The 25697-nt window shown below is 48.1% G+C and overlaps 1 protein-coding gene across 1 annotated transcript in view; it reads right to left on the bottom strand.

Annotated features, from left to right (window-relative positions):
• COL6A3 (collagen type VI alpha 3 chain) overlaps positions 1 to 18816 on the bottom strand; it is a 65733-nt gene extending 46917 nt beyond the window's left edge. The window contains exons 1-4 of the mRNA XM_063340410.1: positions 18551 to 18816; positions 8792 to 8941; positions 7225 to 7842; positions 2830 to 3432 (exon numbers count right to left, since the gene is read on the bottom strand). Of these exons, the coding sequence (XP_063196480.1) occupies positions 2830 to 3432; positions 7225 to 7842; positions 8792 to 8879 (1309 nt within the window). The 5' untranslated portion in view covers positions 8880 to 8941; positions 18551 to 18816. The remainder of the gene's footprint in view (positions 1 to 2829; positions 3433 to 7224; positions 7843 to 8791; positions 8942 to 18550) is intronic.
• Positions 18817 to 25697: the final 6881 nt, after the last annotated feature.

The raw sequence follows: 25697 nt of genomic DNA, 5'->3' as shown, positions 1-25697 counted from the left end.
CCTTGGCTGGACACCAGCTGGCCACAGAAAACAGTGCTCCCAAAGGCTGGTTTCTGTCAGGTTTCTCATTACGGGCAAGTGCCATGAGATTGGGGTCCCCCAAGGAGTGATTTAGAACTGGAGATGACATGTGCGACTCATCTGCCCCCTCTGCCCTGGAACTCCAAGAGAACTGCCTCCGACGGTAAGTGCGAGCCTTTGCAAAAGCCTCTCACAAAGTCTTGCTGGAAGCTGTTTGAGTAAGGACTGATTGTCAAAATTTGATGCCTAAAATAGCCTGCCGTGGTGCTGTTGGACACAAAACTATGAGACCCCTGCACGAAGCGAATGCTATGGTGCCCTCCCCGAGCCACAGGCTCATGTGAGCTGCTGGTGGCTTGCAGTTGACTGCTCGGGCTACCAAAACAGAGCTACGCAGAAAGAAACAAGCATTTGCTTAAACTCTCCCCTCCCCAGAGCAGTAAGACTTCCAGCATTCATCCCCCCAGACGGGTTTTTTTCCCTCACCAGTTGCCCTGAGGAGCGGGCTGAAAACAGGAAACTTTCCAAAGGGAATAACAAGGGCTGGAATCCTTGCTGTATATCACTGAGGAGAGACATCCAAAGTGCTTCCTTAGTTCGTCAGCAGCTAGAAACTCAAAAATGGAGACCCTGGAAACTTTTGACTTTATGTAGAAGTTTGCGGGAAACATCAAAGGGGCTTTGCAGAGATGAGGGAGGCCAGGAAGTAAGAGCTCCCTCTGCTCCTCATTCCTCTTGCAGCTCTCAAATCCTGCAGCACATTTCCTTAGAGAAGAGGAATGCAAGAACCGAAACCAAAACCCACAGGAAGAAACACCCCATGGTGCTAATTTCAATGGACACAATTAAAGCAAAAGCATTTAAGGAAGGCTGTGCACATCTCAGAGGGTCTGATCCAGAGCCCAGTGAAGCTGATGGCTGCTCTCCCAGAAATTTGAAAGGATTTGGGATCAAAGCATTGTATCTTTGACTCTAGAAGCTGAGAATGTCGGAGCGTGTCAGCATCAAACCCAGCCCTGCATAGTTCCCTCCTCGTTGCCATCTCAGCTGTCTTTGGTGAAGCTCTTCATCTAATTTAATCACCCAGGCTCCCCCAGTAACTAAAGGAGAGGGGAGAAGAGAGGCAGAAAGGCGCTTCAAGACAACCATTCACATCCCAGGAGGGCTAGCGTACAACCGAGACCTAAAGTGAAGTGAAGCGACTTCAGTATTTCACAGGAACACTTGGCGTCTCAATGGGTTTGGCATCCCTTTTGGGCTGCGGTATGTGTCCCAAACCAGTGCTTTACGCTGCAGACTTCCAAGGCTGCCCTGGTTTGAATGAAGCAGACCAGTCAAAATCAATTTTCATGGACACTAGGCAAAGGAAATGCCCTAAAGCTTCTTTGAAAATGCCAACTTCTCCCTTTAGCGTATCCATCTATATGTAATTGCACAGGCTGGTGCTGTTGTAGTACCTTCTACAAAGGAGCAGGCATTTCAAGTGAAAAATATGCAAGTGCGGATGAAATCAAATGTACCAACACTTTTAATCTTGCCATTCAACACAGAGTTAAAAAGAAAGGGAAGTTTTCCATTGACTTGCATGGCTCCTGGTGCGCACACTTCAACTTAGTTAGCTAAATATGGTTCTTGTGGGATGCTACAAGCAAAAATGCTTTATGTTCTTTCCTGGAATAATCAAGGCAAGGTCATAAAACGATGTTTTAGGCAAATTCCTCCCTTTGATTTGAGCCACAGGACAGCAATCACATTTAGACATAGAGCAGCAAAGATATCTAGAATGCAGTTTTATATGTCGACATACATCATGAGTTGGACGGTATGTACAGAACTCCAGACTGGCACTTAGATCCCAAAAGTGTTGTTTGCATTAAGCGCCCTGGTAATTAAGTGCAGCAGCTCCAGCCTGGCCCTTTTCAGGGGCCTCTGAAGTACAACATATTGTTTCTTTCATAAAGCCACTCTGTCAGTAAATTCAACTTCGTCGTAAAACCACAGGGTGAGAAACTCTTAATCACCTCCTTGCTCCGTAAATCCAGATATTCATTATTCTACTGCACCCAAGCTAATGCCAGTCCAGAAACGATGTCAACGGGGACTTAAGAGGGACGAAGTGACCTAAGTGGAGTATTGACACCTACATTTTCATTTCCCATACCCTCATGGAAAGCTGTAAACTTTCTCAGCTTACAGATTGAAGGGGAATAAGCGCTAGCAAGGCAGGGATTTCACTTCAGAAGAACTAAGGGCTGTTTTGTTTCTAAGCTCAACAACACAGGAATTTCACCCTTTTCCCGAGGATAGTGCATTGTTTCAATGAGGTATGGAATTTTTACTGTTTTAGCAAGCTTATAACTTCAGTTCTGTGAAACTGGAATCCATTTAACATCCCCGTTAGCTTCCCTGTTCAAATTTCATTCCCTTGATGCTTTCAACTGAGATATAATGGAAGCTTATGTGACATAAATGTTTTCAGAACGGACAGTGCTGCGGTATTTACCCCCGGGGTGCTTAGATAGCCCAATAAGTGTTATATGAGCTTTTTAACACTGCTTGTGTCCTTTAAAACCCCATGTCATGCCAGTTATTGACATAAAACCTCACGGTTTTCAAAAGATAACCCACTGGGCAAATGAATTTCTGCACATTAGCCGCAGGACGATTTGTCTTTTCCATTGTTTCTCCATAACCAGACCAGAGAGATGCATTGCAAAAATAAAAAAAAAAAAAAATTAAATATGTTGTTAAAGCGTGCAAAAGCTTGTTCATTCATCGATATGCAACAGTCTAGAAAGGCATACATACCTTCAGTCACAATGGTTGGGGCCTCTAACAAAATGAGTCTTTGGGCCACTCCAACAATGTTGGGCAGTAATAATTCTCGAAGAGCATCAAGGTTACGGATATCCAGGGCAGTAAAGGCGAAGCTTCCATCAGTAGCAATCTGCTGCAGCTCCGCGCTGTCAGCATTCAGGACCCCAATGCTAAATGAAAATATACTAGCTTGCTTCACCGCTAACACGCCCTCTCGGATATCATCACTAGACTCTCCACCACTTATCAGCACTAAAATCTGAGGCACTGCTTCCTCTATCCTGCTGCCTCCCGCCTGGGTGAAGAGGTTCTCCACCACAAACTCCAGTGCCGCACCGGTGTTTGCTTCCTCGCCACCGCGAAAACTAAGTGCCTTCACGGCATCCAGAACATCTGCTTTTGTGGAGTAGCTGTTCAAAGCGAACTCGGTTCTGGGTTGATCACTATACTGCACCACCCCAATGTGTATTTGCTGAGCTCCAACTCTGAGGCTTTCAATCAAATTTACAAGGAAATCACGTATGGCTTGAAAATTGACACTTCCGATGTTGTTTGATCCGTCAATAAGGAAAATAAGGTCAGCGGACTCTTGAGCTTTAAAAAAAGAAATGCAAAAGGTGAAAGCATTAAAACGAGTGATTACATGCGGTTGTACAGTGTTCTGACATGTTTCTTGGAAAACCAGTAAGAAACACGAAAATGAGAAAACAAAACACGTGTTCACTGAGGAGGTGATGTTTGCCTCTTAGTTCTGCATTCTGATTGAATACGAGCTCCCAGCCCCATCCCAGCATCCGCCGCCCACCAAGAGACGGCTTAAGCGGACGCAACCCAAGCCGGTGGTTGAAGTTACCCGGCAGTCAGCGCTATTGGCACGCGAGGAGAAAACTTGGCAAAATGCAATTTTGGGAAATCTAGACCGATTCCATCAGTGGCCAGCGCTGTCCAAATATTTAGACAGAGCCGAAAGGAAAAGGTAGGTTTTGGTGGTAATTCATCCTGAAGACAGCGGGTGAGGACAGTAATATTCGTAGGAGGTTTTCCTCATTGCAGACTTTCTTTTTTTTTTTTTTTTTGGAGGGGGGAAGGGAGAAAGGCCACTGGAAAGTTTCAGCCTCTCTGTTGTAATTCTGTTCTTTTCCTGGTTAAAAACAGCGTCTGAATATATTGGCTTCTCCCACCATGAAGGATTATTATTTGAAATGCACTTGTTAGAAACAATTGAAAGGGTTTTAGGTATTATACTTGCACTGTAACGCTTTTACCAGCTGCCAGCATACACATGATGGCATTTGTCCAGCAAGCTGACCACGCAATTGCCAACCCATGCCGCGCAAAATTTGTCTTGCTTGAATTATTTTGCACAAAGGTGCATCTATTATCGATAGAGGTGTCCAGTCTGTATTTTTCATATGGACTTGGGATATTCAATCAAGGAATGCAGAATCAGGTTAAAACAGGGCGATGAAATCAGTCATGACACAATTATCCAACTCTCTTTGTTATGACCATACCCGTATGATCACAAGCATCTGCTGAGAATATACCCACACAAAACAAAACTTTTATATGGCATGAACATGGTTGTTGAGGGGGAAGCATTTTATGCTGTGAGACTTACCGAAGCAGACCAAAATTCCTTGGTGTCTGCTCTTACTCTTTTGCTCAACTGATTTTACCATCAACATCCCCAAGAGCCGTACGCATGCAAAAAGGGGGAGGAAGAAGACCCCCAAAGCATGCTCAGATGTTTCCATGCTATTACTCTCCAATCTTGCCAAGAAATCAAATTTCAGACTATTTGCAAATGAATGACAAGCAGCGTTTGGAAGTCACACGCAGCTCTCAACTTTTGAAAGCCGAAAGTGGAACCAGTAGCAAAACTGGCATGTGGTTTAGCATGGCCAGGAATAAACCTGCACTCTCTGCTATTAAGCAGCGGTGTCAATCTTTTTTTTTTTTTTTTTTTTTTTTTTTGGCCTGTTTTGTTTAGTTGTTTTTCTAGTAAATGTTTTCGTACATTGCAATGCCACCAAGAAATTCAAATAAATGCCACAAATCCAGTGACAAAGGAGAAGGTTTCCAGGGCATCGTCGCTTCCCTGGGCCAACTCAATAGCCAACGTTGGCTTGAAGAACATCACTGTGGCTCAGAATTGCAAAGGGCTCCAGGATTTATTTTTCCATCATTGAGCTGAAATTTAGGGGTGCTTAGGGCTGTCTTTACTGCGCTGTTTTCAGTTGGGATGTACACGGTCTACTTCATCATATAAACGAAAGGCAAATCTCAAAGAGGTTGTACCCAGTGCTGCTTTAGATACCCTGGACATCTCTTTGAGGAGCAAAGTTTCAGACACCAACGGGTGTCATCACGGCAGCGCGGGTCGCTCCCGCAGGAGAGAAAACAGATACGAAGCAGATGCGTTGGATAATTTGTCATCACTGTAAAAAAAACCCTTGTACTTCAGTGCACATTTATGGAACAAGCTGGTGCTGGAGAACAAATAAAAGCATGCTTGTTACACAACTAAGCGAGGAGGGCCAGGTGAGACAGACAGCTAAGATTCAACAAATACATCAGGGCAAACTTGGGGCTGACTTTCATACTTACGCTAGTCAGCTCCGGGGACTGCCACAGACCAACAGTTTTGGTACTCTATGCTGGAAGTACTGGGGGACCTTCGGTTTTTAACGTTTCTTGTTTCATATTAGGGCTCATTTCCAGCATAACATCCACAGCATTTTTATACATTTTAATGCTACATGGAGTAATCAGCTGAATAAATGTCTTCTTAAATTCTTATGTAAACAGGTATTTGTACCATGCTTTGCACGCTATTGTCCTCCAAAGTTTAGGACCCATAACATCTTTTCGCATCTTTAATGATACTCCGTAGATTGCCCATGCAAGTCACGCAGGAGCAAAGCTACAATAGTAGGATTAGCTTAAATTTGTGTGATAAGGGCGGAAGCAAAAAATATCTTCGAGTAGAAATTGTGTGATATACGTGAAGCAGGAATTTGCCTTTAAAGCTTTTAAAGAAATGTCTGTGGCTCCAGATGTTAATGTACTAAGGGGTTACCTGCTGGTGTGCCCTAGAGGATGACACCCAGCCACCAAAGACCAATTCCCCTATTGATTTCAACAGGGAAGCCCGTCGAAAACTTGTCCTTTGTGGCAAAGATGCTGAGCAGCCACTGCAGTGCTGTCAGCAGGTTGGGTAAAACATTCCTTTTCCACATATATTGACAGGATTTTCTCGGGATTGGCAAACTTTATGTCATGGGGCAGCTGCTTTTCTTCCCTGTGGCTTTCGTGTGATCTGGCTATTTGCCCTGTTGAGCACTTTGCACAATAAAAACACACGTGAGCACAGCATTTTGGTGTTGATTGGTGACATGCAGTGACGGAGAGCACCCAGTGGGGCTGGCGTGAGGGTTAATCAGGCAAGACAACACAGGGGAATTAATGTTACACTGCCTCATTACACTGCTGTTGCCTTACATCACCCCACAAGCTATTGACCTTCAGATGGAGTCTCGGGAATAAAAAGAAAGGTTTGATCTCTGGGACTTCTGTTTTGAAACACAAAGCTGCTCAGAAGGCCCTTTCCATGCTGAAATTTGATAAACAGAGAAGGGATGGAGGAAGACCGTTGTTGGGTTTTTTTGTTTGGTTTTGGTTTTTTTTTCCTCCAGGCAAATTGGGGCCCCGGCTTGCAGTGGGTTGCAGAGAAGTTTCAGTTACGGGGAAGGTCCAGTGCTCCAGCAGGTGGAAACCATCGACTTGTAAAGAGGGCGTTTGAGTGGCATTGCAAAAGGGACTTTCCAACCACATATGCTTTCTCCGAGTGGATAAGGAGTTCTCCCCTGAACTGCTTTTGCTGACTTCAGCCAAGAATGTGACTTTCTGGAGTAGCACATTGCCTATTTGCCCCGCTAGCTGTAAGGGGACATCCCACGTGGTGTTCCCACAGCCAGCAGTGACTTTCTTGGTCTCCAGAGGGTTTTTGGTTGGGGCCTCAAAGAGTCACCTTCGTGGCTGGTGTGTTCATCCCCTATTTCCCTGCCTTGGGAGTGCATAGGCTGGGATGATTTAATAACTCTGCAGAGCTCCCTACATTTGCATTTCCATGCCATGTGCGGGAAAGGATGGCCACAACGGGCCGCTGCCCATCCAAGGGCTCCTGTGCTACCTCCTGGCAGGGATGCTGGCTCAGTCTGCAAACACCGGCACCCCGATAGCTACAAACACGGGGCCGCAGGCTTCAAACCTTTGTTTTTAAACCTCTGAACATCCATCTCAGTCTTGCCCCTACAAAGGCTTTAAACAGCGCAACACCAGCAGATACCATGCTGATGGGAGCCATCAGCAGTCAGCCATTACCTGTGATGTCTTTAACCAGTCCTTTGGCCCCAGCCTTTTCTGGAGTCATGGATGAACGGACACTTGCCACTAAGTCTCCAACTATGCCGTGGAGAGCGGTAAAATTCTCTAGGTTGAAAAGGTGCTTATCGAAGGGTTCGCTCGCTATTTCCTTTAACTCCCCTTCCACTGCGTCCTGCACGCCGACCGCAAACATGTTTACACGGGCCGATTTAAGGACAGATGATGGCAGAGCCACATCATCCTGGGATCGTCCGTCCGTTAACACTATAATAACCTGGGGGACGCCTTCACTGGCTCTGCTTCCAGCAGCTTTAGTGAGATGATTCTCGATTAGGTACTCTAATCCTTTTCCAGTCTTGGTGCCTCCCCCCATGTAAGGCATGTTGGCAATATGGGACAGGACGTCTCGGGTAGAGGGGTAGGTATTTAACTGGAACTCTGTGTGGGGGTTTCCGCTGAACTGGACCAGGGCAAAGCGAAAATCATTTCCTCCCACATCTAAAGCTTTTATAACATCATACAGAAACTCTCGAACGAGTTGGAAATGTTCCTTCCCAATGCTCCAAGAGGAATCCACTAGAAATATTATATCAGCCACAGCAACGGTTTTGACAGCTTTAAAAAAACAGATGGGGGTTTAGGATTTTCTATCGGTCAGCGCAAGCATGCCTCCTCCTCCTCCTCCTCACCCGAACAACCGACGGCCTCTCTCGCATGGTGAAAATGAAGCTTCCCCTTTGTCGCCCGCAGCAAAACTAGAAGCGCTCGAGAAAAAACAGGCAGCTATCAGCGCCCTGACACCACCCCCAGGCGCTGGGGGACAGGAGGGGACAGCATGCGACCCACCCTTCGCGGGGAAGGGGAGGTGAGATGCTTCTCCCCCCTCCCGGACCCTCGCCACAGGGGTTTGGACAACAGCCCTGAGCCAGACAAAGGCGCCTGCAACTTCACGCGTGAATTTAGGCTTGTGCAGCTTCTAGCTGCCCATGGTCTCCTGCACCTTTTTTTTTTTTTGCTGACTCAGGGCTTCGCTTGCTCCGCGGTGGTGCTCGAAGAAGGAAAGGCCGCTCGGTTTAAACAGCCTGGATGCTGGAGTAAGTTTTCCATATTTTTCCTGCTGCTAACAACCCCCCCTCCCCATCATGACACCAGCTCCATTCCCAAAGGCACCAGCGTCTCCTCTTAAAAAAGCCAAACAGCTTTTCTGCAGGTCGGTGGCAACGCTCTTCTCACTGCAAAAATCCCCTCCTACGCATGCAAGGAGGGCAAAAGAGCTCTGCCCCAGAGAAAAGCCGCTCGGGGCCACCCTAGGTGCATATCCCGCACCCCTGTGCCCCCAGAGAGCATCCTCAAAGGCACATCACCGACCAGCAACATGCTCGGGAAGGCACCGCGCGCGTTGGCTAAGGTCTGGGTCTGAAAGGACCCTCAGCTGAGTGGGAGCTGAGGGGCAGAAGGTAAACCACAACGTACCATCAACATGCACGTTAAAAACCAAACGGTTTTTGCAAACTAGCGGCACTTTTGTACAGGCATGAAGTCAGGTGAAGCAGTCCGGTCTTACCTGCTTGCTGCTGGGCACGAACCGAGCAAAAGCCTGAGAGTAGGAGGCAAAACATTGCCGCAAAGGGCAAATGTCGGTGTTTCCTCATTTTGGTCTTTTATCTGTGTTTTCCTTTTATTCTCTTTGTTTTCAAAGCACCCAACGTGAGATCTAAGGGAGAAAAACAGGGTGAGTGAGAAACAGCGTCAGCGCTGGCCAGGCACGGATGAGGCACAAGATAGAAAAGCCAAACCATGTGGTTTTGCAATGCTTTTGCGGCACTTCGGCAGGAATAAAATATTTTAATGCCAGACAGTCTACTTCATAGCAAGCATTTCTATGGAAGAGGAATCATCGCTTACATAATTGGCATTTAATCACCCCTGTGGACTTCGGTATCTTTCTCCTTGTCTATGCTGCTCCAGGTAATACAATATCTAATACATAGGAAAATGGCCAGCCTAGGTTTTTACCACCAATCCTTAAAATATATGATGGCCTCCTACTTGTCCTCTTCATCCAGGGATGAACATCTGGGCCAACAAATCCTCTCTTGCTGTCACCCCCCACTTTTTTTTTTTTTTTTGTAAACAAACACCAGAATAAGAATTTCCCTTAACATCCCCTTTTTGCCTCAGCTCACCTTTTCGGCTGTCCCAAATATACAAATGGAAATTTAATTACTCCAGACCACGTGATCTGGCTGTATAGCAAGAAGCCCTTGGACTCCCCCAAGCTCACAGCCCTGGCAGTGGAACAGCCTGCGCTCACTGATCACATTCTGGAAAGGCACCAAGAATAATATTTTATGTGCTGGAGCCAAAAATATAATTTATGGAAGTTTCTTATCTGTGATCCACCTGGCAAGTCTTCTAAAACAATGTCTCCTTCAGGAAAGCTGTGTATCTGTTGTCATAGAGATGGCCAATTTATTATTTCATCTTCATTTCCAAGCCTACAGAGCAGAAACCAGCAGGACTTGCTTAACCAAGAAAATATCCTCTCAAAAGAGAATACAGTGATTGAATACTTTTCATTCCCCAAAAGGAGCTCAATTACTCAAATAAGCCAAAAGTGATTCAAATAAATCAAGCTATTAACTGGGTCATTGTTTAAAATAAATAAATAAAAATCAATTTTCTCATGACTATCCTTGCCAACTCCATCAGTCCAGAGAGTTGTGACCAATACAAAGGCCTAAGAGGGCTAGGGGGAAGACTAACCCCTCTTTAAGGAAAACCATGGTAGTTACACAGATGGCCATCGCTGGCACAGCTGGAAAGAGAACCAGGTGCCAGGAATTGGAGAAAATTCATGAATAAACATCTGAACAGCTGATCCCTCTTCCACTGAAGAGACATTCCTCAGGGCTATCAGAGATGGAGCTTAGTGGAAAGGCAGGGACAACATCCACCTCGTTTCCCGAAACCAGCCACAATCCTGACGCTTCCCACTGGCTCCCTGTGTGTCGAAGCCGGGTTGGGGTCTGGCCCTCTGTGGGAGAAGGGGTTTGTAGCGTTTGCTCTTCCAGGTGCTCCACACGGCATTTATGAATGCCACAAAGCATGAGTCAGGCAAAAGCTACCCCCTGCCTTTCCCCCCAGAATTTGTGCGTAAGAACAATAACAGCGCCAGGTTGAGAGACGTTGAACAGGCACCCAGAGCCAGCAGCTAGCCCGCAGCATTAATTAAGACATGACAAGTCTTCCCTCTTATTGGCAGCTCCTCCATTTATAGACACAGCTGCTGCAGCCCGGAGGTATTGATATAATTCATAAAAACACTAAAAAATATCATCCTTGTTAGCTGGCACTCATCCATCCCCCCCGGCTATTGGAGTCCAAGCCAAACCTCCCAGTGCCTCCAAGTGGGAGCCAACGTGCTCTGCTGGACCAGATTTACAGCTGATTTACGTCCTGATTTACAGCTTGCCCCCAGAAAACCTAGTTTCACCCAAAGGACAGGTGGGGAGGGGGAAGCTGGGCTCTGCTGCTCCATAGGTGCAGGATTTGCCGTGGCCTTTGCTACGACCTTCATCCCCTGAGCACACACACGTGCAGAAAGGTCTGCAGGTCCCAGAGCTGAGGTTTGCAAAAAGCACTGAGCTTGTGACAACCACCCATCCAACCCCCCACCCCTCCCCAGAGCATCTCTGCTCTGGGCAGAAGAGGTTTACAGAAGAGCTGGAAGTTTTTTGAGGGCTTGCCTTGCAACATCCATTGGGAGTAATAACGCTGCTAGCTATGAATGAAAAATGTGAAATAAAACGCACGCTATGGAAAAACAGCCTGTTAAAATAACGTACACCGTAAAAGTGCTAGTATTTCTTTTCTGAAATGCAGGGGGTTATGTTATCGTCCTGTTTATTAGCTGCTGGCATCCTATCCCTCCGCATTCGCAGCAGCTGGGGGTAAATCGAGCATCAAGATAAACCGGTGAAAATGAATGTCTTGCCAGCTAAGAAATGACAGGACTGAAGCAAACATTTGGGGTTTTTTTGGTTTTAACCAAAGTCTCTCTGCAGCTGCAAAGAGACTTACGGGGCTGTTTACAGCCATAAAACACAGCAGAAGGGAAAAGCAAATCCCCCCGGTGCTACGAAGCTCCTCACAACACTCCCGTGACTCTCTCGCAGTGGTGGGCAACTGGGCTTTACACTGAACGTAGACCGAAACTCAACGGTGGATCTATACCTACATTTTTAGGGCTGCTTTGGCTTGAAACGCCTTGAAGAACTGCCCTGCTCATGTTCAAACAAGTAGCCTGTGGGAGAGCTGGGGCTGAGCCCACCTCCGTTAGTCCCTTTAGGTTACGGTTCAGCCCCGGAGCCTCGCGGCAGAGAAGCCACCGGCTGTATTTCATGTACCTCCATCCTGGCAAACCCAAATGGCTGAGTCAGCCTTTGGGGCACCACGAGATAAACCTGGACATCACAGCGTGTTAGAACAACGCTCAGTCTCAGCTTTGGTTTATTTGACCTGGCCAGCTGGGAAATACAACACCTTTTCCAAGCAATAAAAAGTTGGCTGTTCGTTTTGGTCACCTTCGTTTTCATTTTAGCCTTTAGGAGGCCTCCACATCGATTTTCAGCTTTCTCTGTGACCTCCATTGTGGTATTTTTTAGTTATATGAAAGCAAAGGGACTGGTTCATCAACAAGAGATGAACTTTAGCATCATGCTTCCCCAAAATAATCCTAAACTCACAGGAACTAAAATTAGTTATTAAAAGGAAAGACAACAGCGAAGCCTTGCAGGAAGAGGTGACTGATGTCTCTTAGAGATAGACTGCCGATTTCTGGAAAAGAAGAGCATTTAAGCACAGGTGTTCCTGAGCAGGCTTTTTCCTTACATCCTCCCCTCCACAGAACCCTTATCAGCAAAGGAGGAAGAGTTGGGTGCTTGCAGAAAGCGGCCGGTGAGGAGATGATTTTCCAGTAGGAGCTAGCCCCTGAGAAGAAGCAGCAAGGGCAGCGGCTTTTTTTGTAAAGGTAACGTGCTTTCAGGGAGGGCTTTGAACTAAAACTCTGCTTAGAACCCGTCTGGCTGAGCCAACAGCAAGTCTCTGGCTGAACGAGCAAAGTGGGTCTAAGACAGTAAATGATGTGATTTTTTTTTTGTATTATTTGGAGGTAGGTCTTGCTTGGCTTGCCTTGGTAAGGCACAACGAGTAATGTGCTTTGCTCAATGTGTTCTTGCTTTATGTCCCTGATTACCACTGGTCGCAGAAACTGGAGGGGTCACCACCTTGCAGGGTAAAACCAGGGATGTGCATTTATGCTAATTTGCTTTAATTCTCAATTATGGCAAGTCTCTGTTTTGCAACTTTATTCTCCTGGATTATTGTCATTTTCAATAAGGCAATTTCAGCCTGGATTTTATTATTTTTATTTTTTTTTAATGAAAAGTTCCTTGGAGCCCTAGGGAGGGGGGTGAAAGCTCTGGTAGAGCTTTTGATACAACCACAGTGAGCTGGAAAAAAAAATGCTGTAAACCCTGACTACCGAGCGTCTTTAGAAAAGGAGAACACTTTCCTGAACTGTTAAGAATTAGCACCAAAGCCCGGGGAGCCAGTCTCTTAAGAATTCATGTGCTAAAAGATTAACTCATGTAATCTTCAATAATCTGAAGGTTTTATGTCTGTCTAGAGATAATATAGTGTGTGGTGACCTCTTAATATTACAGTATGTCCTCCATTTCATCAGAAGATATACATCTGTTAGTAATAATGCTTTCAAAAGGCAATCATTTCTACCACTAACGCAATGAAGTGATTTCCTTAAATATTTTTCCCAGCAGCTATTTTTTTTGCTTATTGCATACTTCTCTGTGCATAAAATCTGACGTTTTACATATTTTTTTTATTTGAGGGGATGCTCCAAGTTCACTTTCTAAGCAATCACTCATTTGTGCGTGTGTGTGTTTTCACTAGAGCGTAGTTAAAATAAAATCTGTAACAGTGCAAAGCAGATGAGCAGACTTTAAAAAGCAGAACATAAAAGACAGGAAAAAATTACTACAGCTGTTACATATCACTTTGATTCATTACATGTGCCTCTCAGCTGGGCTGGCTGACTTGGAGAGGGAGGGGAAGTATATGGCTTTGGCGCGAATAGAAATGCAATGTGTCATCCATAGATATGGATGGATGCTATGGCAGGTAGAGGGAATAATTAATGTTATTGCAAAAGAACTCTTAAATCTGAACTCCCAGCCGGGCAGCGCTTCAGGCATTGATGCTATCTACCTCGCTGGACTGCAAGAGAAAACAATTAGCTCGAGCTATCGGAGGGGTTTTCTGTACTAGCGTTTTGTAGTTGCCTGATGCTTTTCCTCAAGGCTAAAGGACTGAGATGGGCAGAACCAACTCTTGGGGTGTGATAACCAAGGAATCCAAAACTAGCGTGGAATCTGTTCCCATCAGCTCTCCTTGCCCGTGACGGTACTGTTGCTGCTGGGAGGTGAGCAGCCTTTGGGAGAGGACGGAAGACCTGAAGCAACTGCAGTAAGCGGAGCCATGACTTGTATGCTCTTCTGGGGATATAATGGCCTGGGTTTGGGCTTGGCCTTGGGCAGCCTGTGCAGCTTTGCTAGCTGGCGCAGCAAGGGACCTCTGGGATGTCTCACTGCCCTCAACCAAAGTGCATGGGGTCCAATATTCACCCCCATGAATAGCTTGAATAGAAGGCTGCAAAGCAGTTGTGTCCCTGATTTTCCTTTGTATGTGGGGTGTGTCATCTCGATCAGGGAGAAAGATGCGGATTTGCACCTGGATCCCAACAGCTTTTCTACAAGAGGAACAGGCAGGACCAGAGGGAGGGCAAAGCACTGTCCTGGAGATGAGATGCTGTGAGCATCCTTGGAGCCCTCCCAAAGTCTGCTCCATGGGGATGTTGGGGTCAAAACAAAGGGACCTCTGCCTTCATCTGTGTTTGCTTTGTGGGCATCTCCCCATGCCTCATCGTCATCCTGTTTCCCAACCAAACTGCTCAGCATAAATACCCTTGACTTGGCTGTTCTTTGCTATATGCACGGCCCCGGGAGGCAGCGGTGAAGCCATGAGGCTGCTGTAAGCCTTGCCAACAGCTTGGAAGTGGACACTGTCCGCCCAGAAGAACTATTTGCAGCCCCGACAGTGGGATGGAGCAAGCAGGGAGGAGGAACGGCTTCTGAAATCCTGACGTGGAGCCATCATAGCACAGATTGCCCTCTGGAGGTGATGCGTGCTCCTCTCTCGGCTGGATGAATCCCACCTTAAACTTCTCTGCACTGTTAAGAGCTCTGAGCTGGGGAAAACATTAGCCAAAAGCCACTCCTAGCAGTGATTTGGACATCTAGGGGCCAGATGCTGTGATTTTTCCCTGTGAGATAGCTCAGTTGCCTTTGAAAAGGGACATAAGCCTCCCAAGCCTCTAGGCACCTGGCCACCCCTTCATCATATGTCACAAAATATCACCTGGCCACACAGCCTCCAGAGAAGCAAGGCAATTTCTAGAGACTTGGGATGAGCTGGATGGGGCAGATTCTGAATTTATTCACAGCTCCAAGCGGTTGAGAGGGGCCATTTCAATTTGCACCAGCTCTTTTCGAGGCTTTCCATTAACATTGCTGCCATCTGGCATTGGTGGCACCGGGAAGGTGAGGGTTGTTGGGTTGAGGGCTGCTCCTGAAAACATTTCTTCCTACAAAGGCAGACCTGAGCGTTAAAAGCAAACAAGCCCAAAAGGGTGGAAAATCTTCCTGCTTCTGCAAACCGCTTGAACTCCGGTTTTTGAAAACCAGCGTTAAGCAAAGCAACGGAGTTATTTAGCATTAATATCCTACCTGGGTGCTAGCATTTAATATGAATCACATTTATTTCTGTTCTTATAAGTGTTCTGTTGGCTTAAAATCTGGTTGTTTTCTTCATCTGAAGACTGAGACCAAAATAGCATAGTTATTAAGAGGAAAGGGAGTATTTGCTAAAAAAAAAAAAAGGGAACTCCCTCAAAGATCAATGACTCTTTATGTATAGTAACCTAAGCCTCCCAGTGCCTCTCCACCCAAACAAATCTGCTCCTTAATGTGGAACACAGATCACTTTAAAAGGTGGAAAAAGTGATGGGCACGCGGAGGGGTAAGGCTGGCTGTGATTCACAGCGGAGAGCATGCATGCCATGCCACCCGCAGCCAGCCCCGCTGCCGTGCACACCCAGCGCGGGGCAGGTTCTCCCCTTTGCTGCGAACCAAATGCATCCAGGCTGGGAAAATACAGTCCAAGGCTGGCAAGGCTCTGCAGTTACCCGAGTTTGCACTGACGGAAGGAATAAGATGTTCCCTTCCCTCCTGTTCCCAGACAGGCACGTAGCAAAAGTTAGGAGAGGAACAACATTTTTTTATTTTTTTTTTTTTTCTCTTTGATGTGTGGGAATACACTGGGGGCTGGTTCAGCTCACCCTGAAATTAGGGAAGTTAATGCATTTCAATGGAAAACTGCAAAGATGTTTGAAAACCAGGAAGGGAACCACCTATACTGCTGATAATTGGAAAAGGAATGAATGAATGACAAGGGGTGGCAGGAGCAAGCGTGCAGCCTTGTGCTCCTGTCTTAGAGATGCCATCACACCCCTGGTCATGGTCTACATCTCTGCAAAGACCAGGGTGGCATGGGGTATAAGGTTGGGGGTGGAAAGCTCATTTTCCTGAGCTCTGGGAACTGTGTCCGTATCTCTGATACTACAAAGTCAAGGGATGGCACCAGGGAGGTGTGTAGTATCATAGAATAAATTTGGTTGGAAGAGACCTTTAAGATCATAAAATCCAATTGTTAACCTGACGCTGCCAAGTCCACCACGAAACCATGTCCCTCAGCACCACATCTGCATGTCTTTTAAATACCTCCAGGGATGGTGACTCAGCCACTTCCCTGAGCAGCCTGTTCCAATGCTCGATAACCCTTTCAGTGAATAAATTTTTCCTGATATCCAGTCTAAACCTCCCCTGGCACAACTTGAGGTTATTTCTTCTTGTCCTATTGCCTGTTCTTTGGGAGAAGAGACAGACCCCCCCTGGCTACCCCCTCCTTTCAGGGGGTTGCAGAGAGCGAGAAGGTCTCCCCTCAGCCTCCTCTTCTCCAGGCTGAACACCGCCAGCTCCCTCAGCTGCTGCTCACAAGACTCGTGCTCCAGACCCCTCACCAGCTCCGTCGCCCTTCTCTGGACATGCTCCAGCCCCTCGGTGTCTTTTCTGTGGGGAGGGGCCCAAAACTGGACACAGCACTCAAGGTGGGGCCTCACCAGTGCCCAGTACAGGGGGACCATCATTGCTCCAGTCCTGCTGGCCACACTGTTCCTGAGACAGGCCAGGACGCTGCTGGCCTTCTTGGCCACCTGGGCACACTGCTGGCTCATATTCAGCCTGTTGTCAACCAACATTCCCAGGTCCTTTTCCACCAGGCAGCTCTCCAGCCACTCTGCCCCAAGCCTGTAGCGTTCATGGGGTTGGTGTGACCCAAGTGCAGGACCCGGCACTTGGCCTCTTTGAACCTCACACCATTGGCCTCAGCCCATGGATCCAGCCTGTCCCAATCCCTCTGTAGAGACATCCTACCCTCCAGCAGATCAACACTCCACCCAACTTGGTGTCACCTGCAAACTGACTGAGGGTGCACTCGATCCCCTCGTCCAGGTTGTTGATAAAGATACTAAAGAGAACAGGTCCCAATACTGAGCCCTGGGGAACACCACTCGTGACTGGCCGCCAACTGGATTTAACTCTGTTCATCACAACTCTTTGGGCTCAGCCATCCAGCCATAAGCAGCCAGTTTCTCCAGGAGAATGCTGTGGAAAACTGTGTCAAAGGCTTTACTAAAGTCTAGCCTTTCCCTCGTCCACTAAGCATAGTTGTGTCTCTGCTCTGCCACCGCATTCGTACGTGACATTGGAGAAGTTCCCTGGCTCCCTGAAACAGCCTCAGGCTGGAGACATCTCTCTGGCCTCCACAAAGCTCCCAAACTGGGTGGCTGTGCCCCAGAAACAGCACTATATAAGCACAATAATTATCCAACCATAAATACTGATTTTTTATTTTTTTTTTTAAACCAGTAAGTAATGGGGTAAAGCCAGAAGTTTGAAAAATGCAGCATTCGTCCCCTGAGAGCACACTTGAGTCATCACAGCAACCAGAAATGAGCTGAGAGTTTCCCATTGCACCCACTGGAACCAGAGTGTCTTTGGCCACCTCCGCTCCAGACAGTTTTGGCCCCTGTGCCTGGTCAGGAAACCGATTTGGCCGCAACCCTTTCTCGCCCTGGCCTCCACTTGGGAAGGGAGGGCTTTGCTGACCCAAGAGGGACAGTGGCCGGGTGTCTCCATGATTAGTCATAGCCACCCGTCGGCAAAAGCATCACTGTGTGCAAAGCCCTGGGGAGCTAAGGGCAACTGGGGCTATGGAGGGAAAAGGCTGGCAAAGGCAGAAGGGAGCAAGGATGGGGGCTGTGGAGGCAGGAGGTGGCTCCATGCAAGGCTGGAGAGCCCTTGGGGAAAAATATCTGACGTTTGGCCCATTTCTCTCTCCATTGATGAGCATGAGAGGATGACGATTGTCCCTAGAGCCACACAGTGCTGGCCCACCCTGGAGCAGCAGGGACATTCCCAGCAGCGGGACCTGCGTGGGGTGGACAGGCTGAGCAGCATCTCTGGCCAGTTCATCCTACCTCGCCTTGAGGCAGGAAGGGTGAGGGCTGCTACCAAAACAACGCCCAGCCTCAGGAGCAGGAGAGGGGGCAGTGAGACACCCCCTTAGCCAGGCTCCTTGCAGGGTCCCATGCATGCACCCGCCTCCTTGTGCCCAAGCAGCTCCCCAAACCACGGCATGCGCTCCTCAGGGCACCCACCCCACCGCTTCCCGGGGCATCCTGCTCCCATCCCACCAAGCTGCCGCGGCAGTGATTTCAGGGCATCAAAGGCAAACACCGTCCTCCTGCAGCAGCAGGGGAAATCCTCTGCTCGGTGCTGTTGAATGGATTTAGTTCTCTTGCCCTGGTGGGACCAGAAGTGTCCCTGTGCACATGCGGTGCATCGGCTCGGGGAGGAGGCTCCTGGTGTGAGCAAGGCTCCGGCATCGCTCCGCTTTTCCAAGCGCAATAGCTTTCCTCTGAGGACACCCCTCTGCGCATAGGATGGGTTTTGTCCAAAATTCCTGGAAAACTCCCCAAAGACAAACACACCGCGGAGGAAGGGGAACGTAGCGCGGCAGCTGCTGAGCCCAGGCTAAGGGCTCCCGTGTGGAAAGCAACACTTACCCCTGAGCGAACCCCCAAAAAAGTTGCTTATTCCAGGATTTTCCACTCCGAAGCACCTCTCACCCTTGCTTCATGGTGTGCTGGCCCTGTTCAGCCTTCCCGGTCCCTGCTCGCCTTGCTTGGTGGGGTGCAAGCGGCGGCGGGGCGAGGGAAATGGGGGTGCACTGGTCCCTGCACGACGGCCGCCGCGGGTCTGAGGGAGGCCGGAGGCGGCGGCTGGCGCGGGAGTGCCGAGGGGCCGGCCGATCGCAAATGGGATCCAGATGGTTGGTGTTGGCGTTCCCGGGGCTGAACGCAGAGCTGCTCATCACATGCGGTTCCCGTCACCACCCCCCACCGTGTATGTGTGTCCCCCCCCAGCTCCAAGGGATGCCTCCACACTGTGTGTCTTCCCCTTCCCGTGCTGGCCCCACTGTCTCCAAAAGGCTTCTCCCTCTTATCGTCAGGAAGAAAAAAAATAATATTTTTTATATATATATATATATAAAAAAAAAGTCCTGTGGGGTCGCAGGAGCTGATTTAAAAGGGCTTTTTGGTCAGGAAGGGCCGGACTTGGATGTTTGCAGGAGCCAGGAGGTGCCAAGGACCATACCAAGTTAGGCAGGGCTCCCTCACAGTGCCGTTCGGAGATGCTGGAGGCTGCAGAAAGCTCAGCCTCATCCCCCCAAACAGTCACGAACGTCGGCGCAGTGGGAGAGAGTCTCTCCTTAATGCAGTTTCCTCTTTACATTAACAGGGTTTTTTTTTACACCTGCCCAGATTCGGAGTAAGAAGTGGAGGGATTATGTCATAGCATAATTTATAAATAAAAGTCAGGTCTTTAGCATAACGACAAGTATCTTAAAATATATGTAGCCTAGTGGAAAGTTTCAAGTAAAAGTTTGAAAGTTGCTGACAGGTGATTTCCGCCCCCCCAACCCCCCCAAAAAGTATGCACCGTGAAAAAAATACCTTTAACCTTTTATTAGGCAGATCTGGGGCAGTTATTTTATTCCTCTGCCTTGAGCGGCAGCATGTCGCTGGCCAAAGTTAAACATTTCAGCCCAGACTGGGTTGTGTTTTGCAAGAAATGATGGTATGGAAACATTAATCCTTATCTCTTGCCCTTGTTTGGTTCCATATAAGGCTGGAACTGAGATGGCGGCCCTGGAATCAAATAGTCAAACTCTCTTGGTTTCAAATGGGGATTTATTATGTTTGCTCTAGGTTTCTTGTGCTGTTTGAAAGACCAGCCACATAAAGAAATAGCTGGAATGCTTCAGGAAAGTGCTGAGCCCTTGAACTGATGCAATAGCTCGTTTTTAGAAATAAATGGTGCTTGGCTTGGCGCTTGCCGGGCCGGAGTGCCGGCCTCGCGGAGGGACTCAGCACAAACATCCCCAGCCGTGTGCCCCAAAGCAAGCAGGGTGACGTGTCCCATCCCCCCCCATCCCAAATCTGTCAAGCTGGGCCTGAAAGGCAGGGTGTTCCCAAATAAGAGCTGTGCCTGGGAGCTGCAGGCACGTCTCCTGTGCCTCGCAAACTCCTCCCCGGGTGTCGGCAGGCAGGTGAACTGGGCATGGAGGAAACAGGGTCCACTGGAAAGCCATGACAAACACACTGTGCTCTCTTGAGACCCCACCTGGAGTACTGCGTCCAGCTCTGGAGCCCTCAGCACAAGAAGGACATGGACCTGTTGGAACGGGGCCAGAGGAGGGCCACGAAGATGAGAGGGCTGGAGCACCTCTGCTGTGAGGACAGGCTGAGAGAGTTGGGGTTGTTCAGCCTGGAGAAGAGAAGGCTCCAAGGAGACTTTAGAGCCCCTTCCAGTCCCTAAAGGGGGCCTACAGGAAAGCTGGGGAGGGGCTGTTTGCAAGGGCACGGAGCGATAGGAGGAGGGGCAATGGTTTTAAACTAGAGCAGGGCAGGTTTAGATTAGACATGAGGAAGAAGTTCTTTACACTGAGGGTGGTGAGACACTGGCTCAGGTTGCCCAGAGAGGGGGTGGAGGCCCCATCCCTGAAGACATTCAAGGCCAGGCTGGATGAGGCTCTGAGCAACCTGATCTAGTTGAAGATGTCCCTGCTCACTGCAGGGGGGTTGGACTAGATGGCCTTTAGAGGTCCCTTCCAACCCAACACGTTCTATGATTCTATGATAACAGTGGCCAAGATGGGCAAGGGACCCATCTAAGGATAAAGGATTCCTTATCTAAGGATAGGACCCATCTAAGGATAAAGGCTAAAGGATAAAATACATATGATAGAGGTGCACTTTGCTGGAAGAAATGTCCAAACCAAATGATTTTCCTTCTAAAGAGGGAAGAGCCCAACTGGGAGGGCACCAGGGCAACACCATAAAGCAGCAGCACGTGGCCACAGGGGCTCTCAGCCCCTTTGCCAGCCTCCTACTGAACAGGCAGGCGCAGGCAATGTGCCACCCTGCATCTTCTCCGGCCTTTGGGCTGTCAGGTTATCACCTCTCCTGCCCATCTCAGCCCCGCTGTCACCTGTACAAGGCACTCGGCAAGAATCACATCCCCCAAGTGGGGTCCCAGCGGTCCCAGTTTGCCGCCACTGGTGGAAACCAGTATGGCTTGGTCATACAAGCTCAATGGCAACTGGGATCTATATTGGCATAGGTTCAGATAACCTTCAAAAAAACCGAAGTTTTCTGCGTGGCAATGAAGGAACGCAGGAAAACATTTTTAATTGACTGGCAAAAAGAAAAGAACAAAACACAGGGAAGCTGCAGACACCCCAGAACAGTAGTGAAAAACGGCCAAGATAGAGGATCAGAGACAAATAAGGTTAGCAATATTGGCAAAACGCGTATGACCTGCAGGGTATGCCTATCGCAGCTCGCTTGAGAACATATTTAACTTGGGAAGTTAAAATTTATTCTTTTTGCACTGCAGAATTTGTCTTAATATGGTTTTAATATTGAAGTGACTTTTACCAAGTGCTCCGATAATTAAACGAGACTACGAGGGGTCTCAGATTCCCATCTGACTGCCTTTATGACCGGATTAACCAAGCTGAAAGGTTTTCCTTTCCAAAAAGGGGCTTTGTGGCTGGCGCACAGGCGGAGAGCAGCCAGCCAGGATGTTGAGGGTGTTTCAGGATGGGTTTGTTTTTTTTTTTTAATTCCTATCTTTGTGTTCGTGACCCCCTGAAAAGTGGTCCCCGTCCATCACGGCAGCAACAGGGAAGGCGGGCAGGTCTCCACTCCAGCTGCTGCAATGTTCCAGGTGTGAGTGAAACCCCTGGGGACGGGGTGGCATCTTTCCAGCCCCAGCCATCAAACAAACCCTCTCTGATAATTAGTAAAAGACCGAATCACATGGCATTGGTAATTTCTAGAGACAGCTGGGACTAAGTTTAGCAAGATTTCCTCCCTGGTGTATTAATAACTAGACGTGATTAATGCTATGAGTCAGGAAGAGGATTTTGAGGAATTCTCTTTCCACCCACGATACAAAAAGCTCTGTGTGCTCTTTTCTTGCCCAGATGCAAAGGGGACCCTCATGTCCTCCTGTCCCCGGCATAAGGGTCTCAGCTTGGGACCCTTAAAAAAATTAGGGTCCCAAATTAATTGAAACAGGCAGCCATCGGTGAGATTTTGCAGTTCTCTTCTGCGTGTGGATGCCCTTCAGCCAGGCCATTTCTACCCCCAATTTAAGAAATGTTGTGTGGGTTTCCCCTGTGTGTTTCACGCAAGCACAGGGTGTCTGGCTCCAGGTCACATATGGGTGGGGACACCCAGGAACATCCCGCCTTGGCTCCGTCCTTGAGCACCATCTGCTGGCTTTTTCCTCCAGGGATTCCTTGGGCATCCACCAAACCCATGGTCACCTTCTTTCCCTCAAACAAAACCTGCTCCTGCAAGATGGGGCGGCTGCTTACTCTGAAATCGGTGGGTACCACCAAAACCAAAGGTTGCTCCGCTATTTTTCCATCACCAGCAGACCAGAGGCATGGGGTCCAGCCGTGGCCCTCACCCACCCTGTTTCAAAGAACATGCTCTTTCTCCTGCTTGCAAAGCAAGGCAAAGAGCTGCTCTGCTAGAAGGGCAGGGTTGCAGATTGCATTTTCGTTTTGCTCCCAGTAGATGGTTTTCATTAGTTCCAAAGGATTTGCCGTTGCTTGCGTCCAAATACTTCCCCCACCACCAGCACCCCGGTTAGGAAGTGGGCCAGGAAATATTTTCTGAAGCTTTTCTTGGTTCTGGTTTTCTCCTACACTTTCTGTTTGCCTGTCTGCCTCTGCGGAAACGTCTCCTGTTGTATTTGTGCCACATTTGATACCACCCTCTGCTTTGAAACAGCCAGGGTGAAAGGAGAGGAGCATCTCTAGAGCATGCAGAGAGGGTGGGGACAACATGAGCTGGGCAAGTCAGGGTGGGAATTAAGGCAAGAGAAGAGCTGCCATTCCCATCCCACAAGAAATTAAAAGAAATTAAACAAAGAAATTAAAACACTGCTGCAAAATCCCCCTCTCACCCTTGAGGCTGAAGTCGCGGTGGCAGGTTCAAAGCAGGCTGCACGAGGAGGGGGCCTTGGGAATGCCACGAACATCCCAACAACCGGGGTGCAAACCGGGCTTAATAGCAATCAAGGGCACATCCCCTAATTTGTAGCAGGGGTGAGAGGTTTGTGCCCCAGCGCAGGGCAGTGTGCTCTCCCCTTTTTCCCCGCCCCGGCTCCTTCTCAAGCCATAACCATCAGTGGGAGCTGTCATGAGTTGCACCTGGACTTTGGGGGATGGCTGGCAACACAGTCAAAACACTGTCTGGAGCGGGGAACTAGGTATTATTTTTTTTTTCCCATGCGAATATGACTGTAGGTTGATTATCTTACTCTATAAATAGCGAACAGACCAAGAGCCCTTTAAGCCTTCTGCGCAGCAGCGGGCTGCACGCCAGCATCTCCCCGTGAGCGGGGATGCTCGCCTAAGGCTCTGCTCCCCAAGGTTGAGAGATTCTTTGGCGCAACAGATTCCCGGTAAGTGACTAATAGCATGCTAAACTTTGAAATCTTATCTAAGGGACATGAAGGATTGATTGCGAGTATATAATCCTTTAGATGTAAACAGTTGACCAAGTCTGGGACTAGGACTGGATCCAGCCGCACCTCGACTCCTCTCTGAGAAGGAGTTTAGAAAGCCAGGGGGTCCTTTCTGAACCTCAACGGGAGGGTGTCCCTGGACAGCTTGTCTGACCCTGGCCTCTATGCAGGAAATAATCAAGCGTACCTTGCCATCAAATCTGGTAAAACACTGTTGCGTTCACTACTAACTTCGTTAAATCACTGTTTTACATTAATAAATATTTCACTGCGTCTCTCTTAGGAGTGGAGTTAATCGCTACGCACGTGACAGTCGTTGGGGAGGATATTAGTGCATTCCCTAATGTAGTGCTGGGGAGCTCTGCCGCTGGCTGTATAATTACAGGTAATTGCTCTGCTCTCAGCTCCTTATCTCTAAGATAAAGGGGGTTGCCTCCCTAGTTTACCTGAAGGGCAAAAAATGGGGATCAGTGCAACTGCTACAGGGGGAAGAGCCGCCTTATGGAGCTGGGCACGGTTTGGAGTCTTTTGGTCTTGGTTCCTACCATTTTAAATAGCAACAGCAGGAAAAGCCTTAAGAATGAAACAGAGAATTTTGGCGCCACCCACACGACTGGAGGAAAAGCCCTGCCTGGGAGGAGAAATGGCTTAAGGCTGATTGAAAAGGGGTTTCCTTCCTTTCTTCCCTCTTCTTAAGTGTTATCATTTGAAATCAAAGGTGAAATAAAAGCTTCACCTAGTGGGGCTTGTTAGGAGTTATTTTTATTAATGTTATTGTTTATTAATATGTATTATTATCGGAGTTACCGAAATGCATTGCTCTGTGCGTCTTCTTTTTTTATCCCCCAATCAAAGCTTTTTAAAATTTCTGCGTATGCTAGAAAATATTTTGCTTTCGAGAAATCGGTGGCCTGTTTTGCTGCAACATTTCCAACTGAGGCTGACACTGCTGAGAAATCGCAGCAACGGGCTAACCCCAGAAGCAGCAATAAAAGCAAACCTACACCCGGGCTGCATGTTTTATCTGAGCGTATATACTCTTAATCTGCGTTTGTATGGCCTTCAGGAGAAATTGAATCTCAAATGAGGAAACTTGGAGCCCTGACCGACTGCATCCTGCGGAAAGCCCTTCTGCTGGAAGGGCTTTCCAGCGTCAGCGATGACAAGGAACAAACTACTCTCAAATATGTAAATAACATGAATATTTTCCCCTCTAACACAATGCGCAGCTTGTAGGTCACTAAACTGCAGTGTGAACTGTGATGCTCAGCTTCTAGGAAAGATGTTAGTTAAGCTCTTTCTCAGAATAAAAGATAACTTGGGGAGCATGTGTAAGATGCGTTTTGGCCAGTGCAGACCTCGCCAGCCATTGCTTTGTGTTGCTCCTGTTTTCTTGGACTAGATACTTCCAAGTGATGCCTTGCACAAGGGGATCAAAAAATCTTTCAAAGTCTTGGCCACCATCAGGGAGTGGAGCGATAGGACGAGGGGTTATGGTTTTAAACTGAAAGAGGGGAAATTTAAATTAGATATTAGGAAGAAATTCTTTGCTGTGAGGGTGGTGAGCCCCTGGCCCAGGTTGCCCAGAGAAGCTGTGGCTGCCCCATCCCTGGAGGGGTTCAAGGCCGGGTTGGACGGGGCTTGGAGCAACCTGGGCTGGTGGGAGGTGTCCCTGCCCAGGGCAGGGGGTGGCTCTGGATGATCTTTAAGGTCCCTTCCAACCCAAACCATTCTATGATTTTATGTCTTGTGGCAACTTCAAAGCCCTGTGCTGCATAAAAAGCCGTTTGAAAACGGGCTGAATTTCAACGGTTCAATGAAATTTCTCATTTTGTGATGGAAACGACTGTTACTAATTACCAGGGAGAGAAGTGAGGTGGCTTGAAAAGAGCTGGAGTCGGGGAGAAGCCAGAAATACTCACTGCCAACACAGGCGGGATGCTGGAAGGGCAGATGAGCCAAAGAGGAATTATAGGGAATTATTTATACCCATGAATGAGTGTTGTGTTAGTCGGGAAGATATGGAGGGGAGAAGACCTAAGGGTTTCCTGTAGCCAGTTCATTGGAAATCTGTGGTCATTGTGCACCAATGACAAAGAGAAA

This window comes from Chroicocephalus ridibundus, chromosome 7 (genome assembly GCF_963924245.1).
Source record: "Chroicocephalus ridibundus chromosome 7, bChrRid1.1, whole genome shotgun sequence".
Lineage (NCBI taxonomy): Eukaryota > Metazoa > Chordata > Aves > Charadriiformes > Laridae > Chroicocephalus > Chroicocephalus ridibundus.
The sequence above is the reverse complement of the archived record's forward strand: the minus strand, read 5'-3'. Positions and strand labels throughout refer to the sequence as shown.